General features: G+C 49.6%; 1 protein-coding gene across 1 annotated transcript in view; it reads left to right on the top strand.

Moving 5' to 3' along the window:
• PKD1L1 (polycystin 1 like 1, transient receptor potential channel interacting) overlaps positions 1-12,900 on the top strand; it is an 884,746-nt gene that overhangs the window by 488,463 nt on the left and 383,383 nt on the right. The window contains exons 29-30 of the mRNA XM_075316120.1: positions 11,788-11,930; positions 12,346-12,466. Of these exons, the coding sequence (XP_075172235.1) occupies positions 11,788-11,930; positions 12,346-12,466 (264 nt within the window). The remainder of the gene's footprint in view (positions 1-11,787; positions 11,931-12,345; positions 12,467-12,900) is intronic.

The raw sequence follows: 12,900 nt of genomic DNA, 5'->3' as shown, positions 1-12,900 counted from the left end.
GTCCCGTTTCCCCCCCGGGTATTCTGATACCCAGCACAGACAAGCAGGCTGCAGCCCCATCCCTGTGCTTATCTTGGCTGGGTGAAGAGGAACCGCATATAGTTTTTTTTTTATTTAAATGAATAATTTAAAAAAAAAAGACGTGCGGTTCCCCCCAATTTTAATACCCAGCCAAGATAAAGCCAGCTAGGGGCTGGTATTCTCAGGCTGGAGATGTGACAATACCAGAGCTTTACCGGCTCTTCTCGATTGCCCTGGTGCGGTTGCAATTGGGGTAGTAAGTGGTTAATAACAGTGCACAGCTGCTACTAAACCCTAAGGTGTGATGGCACAGGTGTCTATGACACACCCACATCACTAACCTGTAAGTGACAGTAAATAAACACAAACACAGGAAAAAATTCTTTCTTTGGAATAAAAGACAAAAAAGCCACCCTGTTTCACCACTTCATTAACCCCAACACATTCTGCAGGTCTGACGTAATCCACATGAGATTCCACGATGATTCCAGCTCTGCTACATCTGACATTCACAGCGAGCGGCCATAGAGCAGCATGACTGCTCGCTGTGCGCTCCAGAGAATGAATGAGCCCCAATGACTGGATGCAGGGAGACGCGTCACACAGGCTGGGGGCGTGTCTGACTGCAACCAATCACAGAGGCCAGGCCGGCTGGTTGGCGGGGAAAGCCGTGCAGATGAAATGAGCGGCACAGGGAGGTAGCAGGAGCAGTACAGCAGCACGGGAGCAGCGTACAGCCAGCCTGAAGACTGGGCAAGTATGAAGCTCTAGCTTCATTCTTAGTTTCTTTATTTTTCCTTTATTTTTAAAATTTTTCAAGATCCGGATCAAACAGCTGGAATCCCGGGCCTGGGCAACTGTGAAACCGCGCTTATCCGGACTTTTACAGTCAAGGTCCGCCTAGCCCTAATTATGACTTTATTCCACACTACTGTTGGTCAGCCTGATGGCTCTATATTTTATCCTAGAGGAGATCAGAAACTGATCAGAGGCAAGCTGGGAAACTTTTCTAAAAACTTTCCATTTCAGATACTTTCCTTTCTGCTTTTGTTGTTTGTGGTTTTTTTGTTGGCCAACATATTAGTATTCCATTTAAAGATGACCGCTCACCAAAAATCTAATATTATTAAAAGGTAGGAAGTGTAATTATATGTATGTGTTTAATTATTTTAAATTTGTTCAAACTTTCAAAGCAGTCATTATCTATTTAAAAATCTTTGTTTTATGTCCCTAATGTTTTCAATGGAAGCATGCTGCCATCTTGTGGATGGAACAGCTTCTTACAGAGCCCTCTGTTCTACACATGCTTCTAATGCGTGTGCCAGCAGATAGTCTGGAAGCATTGTCTCCAGTGTATAAGAAGCTGAACTAGAGTGAATGCAGAAAAGAGCAACTAAGGTTATTAAAAGACTTCAAAAACATAAGAAAAGCAGGCAACTCACCGGTCAGTGGAAAACATTCGGAGGACTTGTAATCTTCAGGCATGTAGGGGAGAGATAGGGATGGATGCACACAAATGACGGCCGTTTCGCACCTGACTCAGGTGCTTCTACGGGTCAATGATGTTAACGTCATTTCCTCTCACTTTCATAGGAGTTATTCTGGGAATGACGTTATTACAGAATAAAAAAACACAAATACAATGTCAACATACATCACAAAAGTGCAATAAGATACAGATCGATTAAATAAACATATTACAAGCAAAACCTTTCTGCTAAAGAAACACCAACATGTCATTTTTATCATTAAAGCCCAGTGGCACCATGGCTTTGCTTTTTATAATCCAGTGGGATTCTTTTCTTAGCAGTGTTTTGTGTGTGTCTCCTCCTGACATAGAGGGAATTACTCTCTCCAACCCTACAAAACGCAAATAAATTTTTATTTCGCTCATGTATTTCTTGTACATGTTTTATGAGCCGCTGGGCTCCTGAAGATTAAAAGTCCTCTGAATGTTTTTCACTGACAGGTGAGTTGCCTGCTTTTCTTATGTTTTTGAAGTTCACTTGTCTTGGATCTTTGCAGTGCACCACACGTAGTGGATCCACCTTGGCAGCTTGTTTGATCAGCGCGACACTGCACTACTAGTAAGCGGGTTTTCATAACAGCAGCAGCGGTGCGTTGTTCTATTTGACTCACAGCAGAGAATAGTGCTCGGGTTTTTCCTTCTAAAAATTGTGACTTTGCAAAAGGTTATTAAAAGAATGGGTGGAGTGCATTACCAAGATAGGTTGTTAAAGGAAATCTATCACCCTTTTGCATTTTCTTTAGTTATTAATATGGGCATACTGGTGGCATAAAGGTGAATTCAGCCATACCTGTGTTCCTCCTGGATGAGGGGTCATTTGGCAAAAATCCTCTTTTATATCGTGGGCTGTATTCTGGGCACTGGTGCGTGCGCTGCCAGGAATATAAGCTCGCCTCCGGTCTTCATTATATCGGATTCCTCCTCCCATTCTCTTCCCTGGTGTCCCTGTGACATTAGGTGCACGGACAGAAATCTTGTGCCTGCTGTTCTTCCTGCCTGGCATCCTTCCCTGCATAATTCCGCATTTCCGAGGGCACGGGCTTCAACTTTAAAATGTGCAGGTACCAGGGAGCCACTGCTGTTTCACAGTACAGGGGAGAGATGGCAGGCAGACAATGCAGGCGTGGGCTTTCTGGCTGAGCACCTTATGTCACAGGAACTCTGAAGAGAAGGGAAAGAAGAATCCTGTATAATGAAGACTGGAGGCAGCTTGTCTTACGTTTAGACACATCGGGGGCTCTCCAAATGCGAAACGGCAACCACTCACGATTCCAGCCAATTGTGCATTCAAAAAGTCAAATTGCACTACTTCCCTTCTGAGCCCTACCGTGCACCAAAACATTAATTTTCCACCTCATATTGGGTATTGGTTTAGTCAGGAGAACATACACAACAAATTGTATGGTGCATTTTTTCCTGTTATCCATGTGAAAATAAAAGATTTGGGGTTAATGCAACATTTCATTTTCATGGGTCAACATTATACAATTCTGTGAAGCAGAACCAGAAGCATCTGGGAGATCAAGGTGCTCACCATGAACCTAAATAAATTCCTTTAGGGGTTTTGGTTCCAAAATTGGGTCACTTGTTAGTGGTTTCCACTGTTTTGGCACAATATGGAAATGCTTTTGACACAAGCCAATTTTGTGCTCTAAAATTCAAACGGCGCTTCTTCCATTCCAAGCCCTGCTGGGTGCCCAAACAGTATTTTTCCACCATATATGGGCTATCAGAGTACTCAGGAGAAATTGCTCAAAAAATTGATTGCAGACAATTTTGCGCTCTAAAATTCAAATAGAACTCCTTTCCTTCCAAACCCTGTCATGTGCCTAAATAGTAGACTTCCACAACATATGAGGTATTGACATATAAAAAAAAGGTCCTGTTTTTCCATGGATGCATCCATGTGACATCTGTGTGACATCCTCATCTTTTCCGTTCCTTATATGGTCTGTGTGCTATCCGTGGGCCTTCCTATTTTTTTGCGGACCGCAAAAAGAACTGGAGGAGGATTACATACACTCAAAAGCTAGAGAAATAGATAGCTGGATAGCTAGCTAGCTAGATAGCTAGATAGATAGATAGATAGATAGATAGATAGATAGATAAACAGATAGATAAGAAAAACATATATAATGTCCCACTCCCCTGCATTTTGTAATCTTGCACCCTTTAGAGCCTTTCATGTGGCACTAAAGGGTGTTTAGCCTGTACTGTGTATTTTTTGTAGCCAGCTAAGGTGAAGCAGACCACAGCTGGCAGCTCTACCTTGGCTGCTAATCCAAAACAGAAGGCACCCCACACTGTTATTTTAAATTAAATGAAATAAATCATTTAAAACAAAAAAACGTGGGGTTCCCCTCCAAATTGGATCACCAGCCAAGGTAAAGTGGACAGCTGTGGTCTGGTATTCTCGGATTAGGGAGGTCCATGGTTATTGAACTGTCCCCAGCCTAAAAATAGCAGGCGGCAGCCACCCCAGAGGTGGCACATCAATTAGATGCTGTTAGGGCCAGATGGACGGGTAGACCCTGGAGGTGGATCCACTGGGCCGAACTCCGGGATGAGGGAAAGGAGTCCGGTAGCCGGAGCACTGTAGGTAGCAGGACAGTCCGTGCACTGGGAGAAAATGGAGAAGTCCCTGGGACCACGAGGTCACTGATGGTGGTCCGGGTGACGGAGCTCAGGTTCGGAAGCCGTGATGGTGTCAGGCGGGGTCCGGAACCGTTGGAGCGAGATGACGGGTCACCGCAGGGATCCGAGATGGTACGGACTGTCAGGATGGCAGATGGGCAGCGTTCGGGGTTCGAGGTACCGCAGGACCGGATGGCGATGCGGGATCGGCTCTAGAAGATAGAGAGGTAAGTATCTCACAAAACACAAGGAGACCTGACTCCTAGCTTGGGAAAACACGAAGAACAGGCCCCGCTCCCTTGGACATTAACCCCCTATATACCCTGTACCTATGTGCATCATTTCCTGTAATTTGACACTGGCCCTTTAAGAAAGGGTCAGTGACCGCGCGCGCGCCCTAATGCGCATGCGCGCGGCCCGGGTGCCAGAAGCCAGGGAAGGAAGCTGAGAGGAGGACGCAGGGGAGCCGGCCAGGACCTGGGAAGCCGTCGGGCGCCGGGAGCGGAGACCAGGGGGCCTGGGAAGGACGGGCACCGGAGGTTGGAGAGCGGGGAGCATGGCAGGTGAGCCGGGGAGCGGAGCTGAGGACCCGGGGAGCGGAGCAGAGGACCCGGGGAGGGGAGCCGAGGACCCGGGGAGCGTGACAGTACCCCCCCCCACGCCCCCCTCCCCGCAACCGGGACATGAAGGCACGGATCAGAGGAGTGCCCACGTTCTCCCTGGGCTCCCAGGACCTATCCTCAGGACCATACCCCTCCCAGTCCACCAGGAAGAACTGCCGACCACGTACGGTCTTCATGGCCACGATATCTCTTACCGCATAGATGTCGTCCTCAGCAATAGGAGGAGGAGCCGGGCTGGCGGCAGCGGAGAAGGGACCAAGGACAACCGGCTTGAGCAGAGAGACGTGGAAGGAGTTGGGTATTCTCATTGTGGCCGGGAGCTGTAGTTTGTAGGAAACCTCATTGATCTTGCCGAGGACTTTAAACGGCCCGATGTAGCGAGGTCCCAGCTTGTAGGATGGTATCTTCAGTCGGATGTACTTGGAAGCAAGCCAGACGAGATCTCCCGGAGAGAAACACGGAGGATCTAGGCGTCTCTTGTCCGCGTGTCTCTTCATCCGCAGGGTTGCCCGTGCAAGGGACGCCTTAACTGAGTCCCAAATGGTAGTAAAGTCACGGAGTACTGCATCTGCAGCAGGGATGTCCGAGGACGAGGATACAGGCAATGGGACAGACGGCTGAAGTCCGTAGACGACATGGAAGGGAGAACTGGAGGAGGACTCACTGACGTGGTGATTATGGGAGAATTCTGCCCAAGGAAGAAGCGTGGACCAATCGTCATGATGGGCGTTCACGTAGTGACGTAAGAAAGAGGTCAATATCTGATTGACCCTCTCCACTTGGCCATTAGACTGAGGATGGTAGGCAGATGAAAAGTCTAGAGTCACTCCCAGATGTTTGCAGAGAGCCCTCCAGAAGCGGGAGGTGAACTGAGTTCCTCTGTCGGACACGATGTGTTATGGAAAGCCATGCAAGCGGAAGATGTGATGTATATAGGCGTCCGCGAGTTCCTGAGCAGAGGGCAATCCAGCCATAGGAACGAAATGGGCCATTTTAGAGAATCGATCCACCACGACCCATATGACTGTGTGTCCGGAGGACAATGGCAAGTCCGTAATAAAGTCCATCGCTATGTGTTGCCAGGGAACTGAGGGTATGGGCAGAGGCAGAAGACGGCCGTATGGCAGGTGTTTGGGTGTCTTGTTCCTGGCACAGGAGGAGCAGGCAGAGACAAAAGAGGCGACGTCCGTGCGCAGGGATGGCCACCAGTAATGACGTACAATAGCGCTCCATGTTTTCTTCTGACCTGCATGACCGGCTGTTTTCGAGGCATGGCCCCAGTATAACACTTTTTGCCTGTCAGTCTCAGAGACATAGGTCTTCCCGGGCGGTATCTGGGCCAGGGTGACAGGAGTCACCGGAATAATCTTGCTTGGACAGATGATGGGTTGAGATGTCTCTTCCTCCTGTTCCATGGGCACGAAAGACCTAGACAAGGCATCAGCGCGTACATTCTTGTTTGCGGGTCGGAAATGAAGCTGGAAGTCGAACCGGGCAAAGAACAAGGACCACCTGGCTTGCCGTGGGTTCAGTCGCTGAGCAGTCCGCAGGTATTCCAGGTTTTTGTGGTCCGTGTAAACAATGACAGGGTACACTGCTCCTTCCAGAAGATAGCGCCATTCCTCCAGAGCCAGTTTGACCGCCAATAGCTCTCGGTCACCGATGGTGTAATTGCGTTCAGGCGCGGAGAAGCTCTTGGAGAAGAAACCGCACGTCACCATCTTCCCGGAGGAGGACTTCTGCATGAGCACTGCTCCGGCTCCCGAGGAGGAGGCATCCACCTCCAAGGTGAACTGGCGGTTTAACTCTGGACGGTGGAGTACAGGAGAGGAGGCAAAGGCTCGCTTTAGAGCGCCAAACGCGGCGTCGGCCGCAGGTGACCAGTCCTTTGGATTAGCCCCCTTCTTGGTCAAGGCGGAGAGAGGAGCAGTCAGAGCCGAGAAGTGAGGAATGAACTGGCGGTAATAGTTAGCGAATCCCAGAAAGCGTTGGATTGCCTTCAGTCCAGAAGGAGGAGGCCAGTTGAGAATGGAGGAGACCTTCTTGGGATCCATCTGCAGTCCGGTATCGGTGATGAGGTACCCCAGGAAGGGGAGAGAAGACTGTTCGAAGACGCACTTCTCGTACTTGGCGTACAGACGATTCTCTCTCAGTCGTTGTAGAACCAGTTGCACGTTCTCTCGGTGGGTCTGGAGGTCCGGAGAGAAGACAAGGATGTCGTCCAGATATACCACCACACAGACGTAGAGAAGGTCCCGAAACACATCGTTCACTAATTCTTGGAAGACAGCTGGTGCGTTACACATGCCGAAGGGCATCACGCAGTATTCATAGTGCCCATCGCGAGTGTTGAATGCGGTCTTCCATTCATCCCCTGAGCGGATACGGACCAGGTTGTAGGCACCCCGAAGATCCAACTTGGTGAACACACGAGCTCCTCTGAGCCGATCAAACAATTCGGGGATGAGCGGCAGGGGGTACTTGTTTTTCACGGTGATCAGGTTCAATCCCCGGTAGTCTATACATGGGCGTAGGTCACCCTCTTTCTTCTTTACGAAGAAGAAGCCTGCTCCAGCAGGAGAGGAGGATCTCCGGATGAATCCCTTAGCCAGGCTCTCTGTGATGTACGTAGACATGGCCCTTGTTTCGGCTGGAGACAGTGGATATATCTGTCCTCGAGGTGGTGTAGTTCCCGGGAGCAGGTCAATGGCACAATCGTAAGGACGATGTGGTGGAAGTACTTCGGACTCCTTCTTGTCGAAGACGTCCACGAAGGACCAATAGGCTGAGGGCAGTCCCGGTAGGGACTCGGGAACCGGAGGTCGCCGGATGGGTTGTATGGTCTTCAGACACCTCTCATGGCAAGAAGGCCCCCATCGAGTAATATCGCCAGTGCCCCAGCTGACTGAAGGCTCGTGTGTCCGCAACCAGGGAAGACCCAGCAGAATTTGATGTGACATATGTGGGAGGACGTAGAGAGCGATGTTCTCGGTGTGCAGAGCACCGATACGCAGTTCAAGCGGCTTGGTGATCCAGGAGATGGTGTCAGAGAGAGGTCTCCCATCCACAGAGGCAATCACGAGGGGCTTGTCGAGTGGAGTAACAGGCACCTGGTACTTGTCCACCGTGGCCTGCTGGATGAAATTGCCTGCTGCCCCAGAATCGAGGTACGCCTCAGCCGTAAACCGCGTCTCTCCCGTTGTTACTTGCACAGTCCATGTAACTGGGTCTGAGAGAGTCCCAGCACCTAGGGTGGCCTCTCCTACCAACCCTAGGCTTTGGAGTTTCCCGGCCTCTCTGGACAGGCGCGTAGCAGGTGTGTGCCCTCTCCGCAGTAAAAGCAGAGACCCTTGGCGAGCCGCTCTGCTCGACGTTGTTCAGACTGTCGCACACGGTCGATCTGCATGGGCTCATGGACGGAGACACCAGAGGCCGTTGACTGGAGTACGGCGGGCTTCCGTGGAGGAGAGGAATGCCGTACCGGACGTCTCTCACGGGATACCTCTTTGGACCGCTCCTGAAAGCGTATGTCCACTCGAGTCGCTAGGGTAATCAGGGCGTCCAGGGTGGACGGTACATCACGTCCAGCCAGCTCATCTTTGATTCGACCCGATAGTCCTTCCCAGAAGGCGGCGGTTAGGGCCTCGTTATTCCACCCGAGTTCTGAAGCCAAGGTGCGGAAACGGATGGCGTATTGACCCACCGTCAGTGTTCCCTGACGTAACCGGAGAAGTGATGACGCAGACGCGGAGGCGCGTCCGGGTTCGTCAAAGGTGCTGCGAAAGGCCTGCAGGAACTCCTGGAGGTTCTTGGTCATAGGTTCCTCCTTCTCCCACAAGGGGTTCATCCACGCCAGTGCCTCGCCCTCTAGGTGAGACATGATGAAGGCGACCTTGGCTTGGTCGGAGGCAAACAGATGTGGCAGCTGCGTGAAATGGAGGGAGCATTGGTTTATAAACCCCCTGCAGGTCTTGGGATCTCCGGCGTACCGGGGTGGTGAGGCCAAACGCAGTCTGGAAGCATCCGAAGAGGCAGCCACGGGAGCGGGGGTCGTGGCTTGACTAGTGGAGGCTCGGGATGTTGAAGACGTGACTGCCGCTTGTAGCGTGGTCAGGCGGGTGTCCACGGAAGTCATAAAGTTCAGCATGCGGGTCTGAACTTCACGCTGGCGTTGCAGTTCCTCATGCAAGGCCGCTAGTGCTTCGGCGGGATCCATGGCCTGTTCTTACTGTTAGGGCCAGATGGACGGGTAGACCCTGGAGGTGGATCCACTGGGCCGAACTCCCGGATGAGGGAAAGGAGTCCGGTAGCCGGAGCACTGTAGGTAGCAGGACAGTCCGTGCACTGGGAGAAAATGGAGAAGTCCCTGGGACCACGAGGTCACTGATGGTGGTCCGGGTGACGGAGCTCAGGTTCGGAAGCCGTGATGGTGTCAGGCGGGGTCCGGAACCGTTGGAGCGAGATGACGGGTCACCGCAGGGATCCGAGATGGTACGGACTGTCAGGATGGCAGATGGGCAGCGTTCGGGGTTCGAGGTACCGCAGGACCGGATGGCGATGCGGGATCGGCTCTAGAAGATAGAGAGGTAAGTATCTCACAAAACACAAGGAGACCTGACTCCTAGCTTGGGAAAACACGAAGAACAGGCCCCGCTCCCTTGGAAATTAACCCCCTATATACCCTGTACCTATGTGCATCATTTCCTGTAATTTGACACTGGCCCTTTAAGAAAGGGTCAGTGACCGCGCGCGCGCCCTAATGCGCATGCGCGCGGCCCGGGTGCCAGAGGCCAGGGAAGGAAGCTGAGAGGAGGACGCAGGGGAGCCGGCCAGGACCTGGGAAGCCGTCGGGCGCCGGGAGCGGAGACCAGGGGGCCTGGGAAGGACGGGCACCGGAGGTTGGAGAGCGGGGAGCATGGCAGGTGAGCCGGGGAGCGGAGCTGAGGACCCGGGGAGCGGAGCAGAGGACCCGGGGAGGGGAGCCGAGGACCCGGGGAGCGTGACAGATGCACCACTCCTGGTGCTTTCCCCAGCTTATCCCATTGCCCTGGTGTGGTGGCAAATGGGTTAATATATGGAGTTGATACCAGCTGTGTAATGTCACCTGGCATCAAGCCCTTGCATTTAGTGATGTCACAGCATCTATCAGATATCCGACTTCACTAACACATTCAGTAATAAAAAAGTAGATGACAAAAGAATTTTTATTTGAAAAAACACTCCCCCAACACATTCCCTCTTTCACCAATTTATTGAAAAGAAAAAAACAAATCCGGGTCCAGCATAATCCAATAAAGGGGTCCAATGATAATCCATACCATACTTACTGTTCCAGTCAATGAAGAACAGAATGTTCCCCATTGGCTGGTAGAGCAGTGCAGTGACCTGTGCTAACATCATTAGCTCAGGCCAGGTCACTGCAGGCATGACTAGCACCGACGTCAAAATGAGGTTAGCTAGGTACATTACCTGCGGTGATGAGCACCGCTGAACTCATGACGTAAGTGCTCATCACTGAGTTCAATGACCGCCACGTTGTCACGTGAAGTATTGTGTGACGTTACCACTAATCACAATCTTGGACCGCTTGCGAGACTTGATATTGCTGTGAGCATGGAATTCAGTGATGAGCGCTGACGTCAGGAGTACAGTGGACTTGATCACCGCAGGTAATGAACTTAGCTAACCTCCTGATGTTGGCTCTCGTCATCCCCGCAGCTGCTCACACACTGCTGTGCGAGCAGGTGCTGACACACTGCTATGCTAGCAGCTTCAGGGCTGGCAGGGGAGTGAGACTTAAGGGGGCTTTACACGCTGCAACATCGCTAACGATATATCGTCGGGGTCACGGTGTTTGTGACGCACATCCAGCGTCGTTAGCAAAATCGCAGTAGGTAACACCTCTGAGCACCCTAAAATGATTGCAAAAGAGGTAAAAATTGTTGGTATTGGAGAGGTCACTCCAACACCAAAAATTGTTGACAGGTGAGTAGCGAGGTTGTTCATCGTTCCTGCGACAGCACACATCGCTATGTGTGACACCGCAGGAACGAGGAAACTCACCGTACCTGCGCCCCTCCGGCAATGAAGAAGGAACGAGGTGAGTGGGATGTTTGGCCCGCTCATTTCCGCCCCTCCTCTGTTATTGGGCGGCCACTTAGTGACGTCGCTATGATGCCGAACAAACCGCCCCCTTAGAAAGGAGGCGGTTCGCCGGTCACAGCGACATCGCTAGGCAGGTAAGCAGTGTGACGGGTGTAAGCGATGTGCGCCACGGGCAGCGATTTGCCCATGTCCTACAATCGATGGGGGCGGGTACGCTCGCTAGCCATATCGGTACCGATATCGCAGCGTGTAAAGTACCCTATATACTGCAGGGGCACCGATAGACGGAAGCCACACGGAAGTGCTTCCATGTGGCTTCCAGTGATTTTACGAACCCACTGACTTGTATTTTGTCATGGTCTGCATTTGCGGAACAGAATAGCACATGTTCCATAATAACAGAACAGACATACAGACACTGATGTGTTTTTTTTTAGGATTTGATAGCTTCTCTGTGCCATACGATGCTACACAAAACACATTGAAAAGATGGTCTTGTCAGTAGATCCGCAAAAGAAATGGAACTGACCAGGACAAATGGAACGGTCATCTGAATGAGCCCTTATGAGCATGCATGGTGCAGAGGGTTCAGTGAGGAGCAGTGCCATCCACAAGATGGCAACACTCTTCCATGAAAATTAAGTACAATAAAATAAAGGTTTTTAGATAGATGCTGACTTTCATTGCAGTCAATATCTATCTAAAATAAGTTATCACACATGATTTGTCTTTTATTAGAATTACATTTTGATTGGTAGGTACTCTTTTACTATTACTTGAAGACAAGTTTTTTGCATCCAGGCAGTTTGCCATTGTTTCTAGCCAGATAATTTTTTTATTCATTTACAAAATAATTGTTTTTCTACTTTTTTCTAGAATCACATGGATACAAGATTGGAAGATCACAACTATACTTTACAGTAAATGAAATGTCACACAAAATGACTTGTCAGGTTCAACCCAACAGTGGTATTGAGATCTTCACCATTTTTAGCATCTTCTGCACGTCAGGAAAAGAGGTACCTCATGTTTTGTTTGTTTGCAGCAGTTTTGTCTTGGGCATATATCTGTTCAATGTTGTTACTAATAAATGTTATTGTAGCACTTAATCAGCTATTAAAAGTAAAAAACAGGACTTGTACTGAAGTTCCTGTATAACTGCAATTATGTACTCTTCATCTAAGAGACGTTGAGTATTAAAAGGTTCACATTGCTGTTTATACATTGCACAACATTCATATATATGGTCATCTGTACAAAACATAATTATGCTTTTCTGTAAAGTTTAAGAGCTTTATTTTCTTTTGTGTATAGAATAGATATCTGGCTTGGCTATTTTTGAACACCCATTGAAGTGAATGGAAAGGATTGTGAATGTGCAGCCCCCTTTCCATTCACTGAGGTGCATAATTTGACGCTTGCTACTCTTTACAGGACCTTAACTATGAATTCAGTTACCAAGTAGGGCGGTTATCAAGAAAGACGCTGTATAAAGGAAGAGACATTCAGTATTATTTTAATTTGCCTTCTGGGGATCCAGTTAGTGGATATCAAGGTAAATATTTTCAGAACACAAACTATTTCACTAATGGAGCTGAAATGGAGCTGTTTATACCTCACTTTTATGATCTTACTAGCTATAGCACCCGGCGTTGTCCGGGATAGTAACTGTCTCTCTGTCTCTCTCCCAGTCTCTGTCTGTCTCCCTCTCTGTCTCTCTTCCAGTCTCTGTCTGTCTCCCTCTCTGTCTCTCTCTGTCTGTCTCTATCTCTTTGTCTGCCTGTCTGTTTCCCTGTCTGTCTCTCTCTTTCCCTGTCTGTCTATCACAGATGAGAGTGGTGATTGATTTTTCCATGCTATATGTACGAAAATATATACTGTAAAAGTTTATGGTAAAGAAGTATTGGAAAGAAAACGCTTTTGTACCAGTTATGTTATTGATCACTAGTGGATAACACGGCTTGAGAAAAGCTGTACATTGGTAGTTCC

Source organism: Anomaloglossus baeobatrachus, chromosome 6, assembly GCF_048569485.1.
Source record: "Anomaloglossus baeobatrachus isolate aAnoBae1 chromosome 6, aAnoBae1.hap1, whole genome shotgun sequence".
NCBI classification, from domain to species: Eukaryota; Metazoa; Chordata; class Amphibia; order Anura; family Aromobatidae; genus Anomaloglossus; species Anomaloglossus baeobatrachus.
This window is presented reverse-complemented; position numbering and strand designations above follow the sequence as displayed.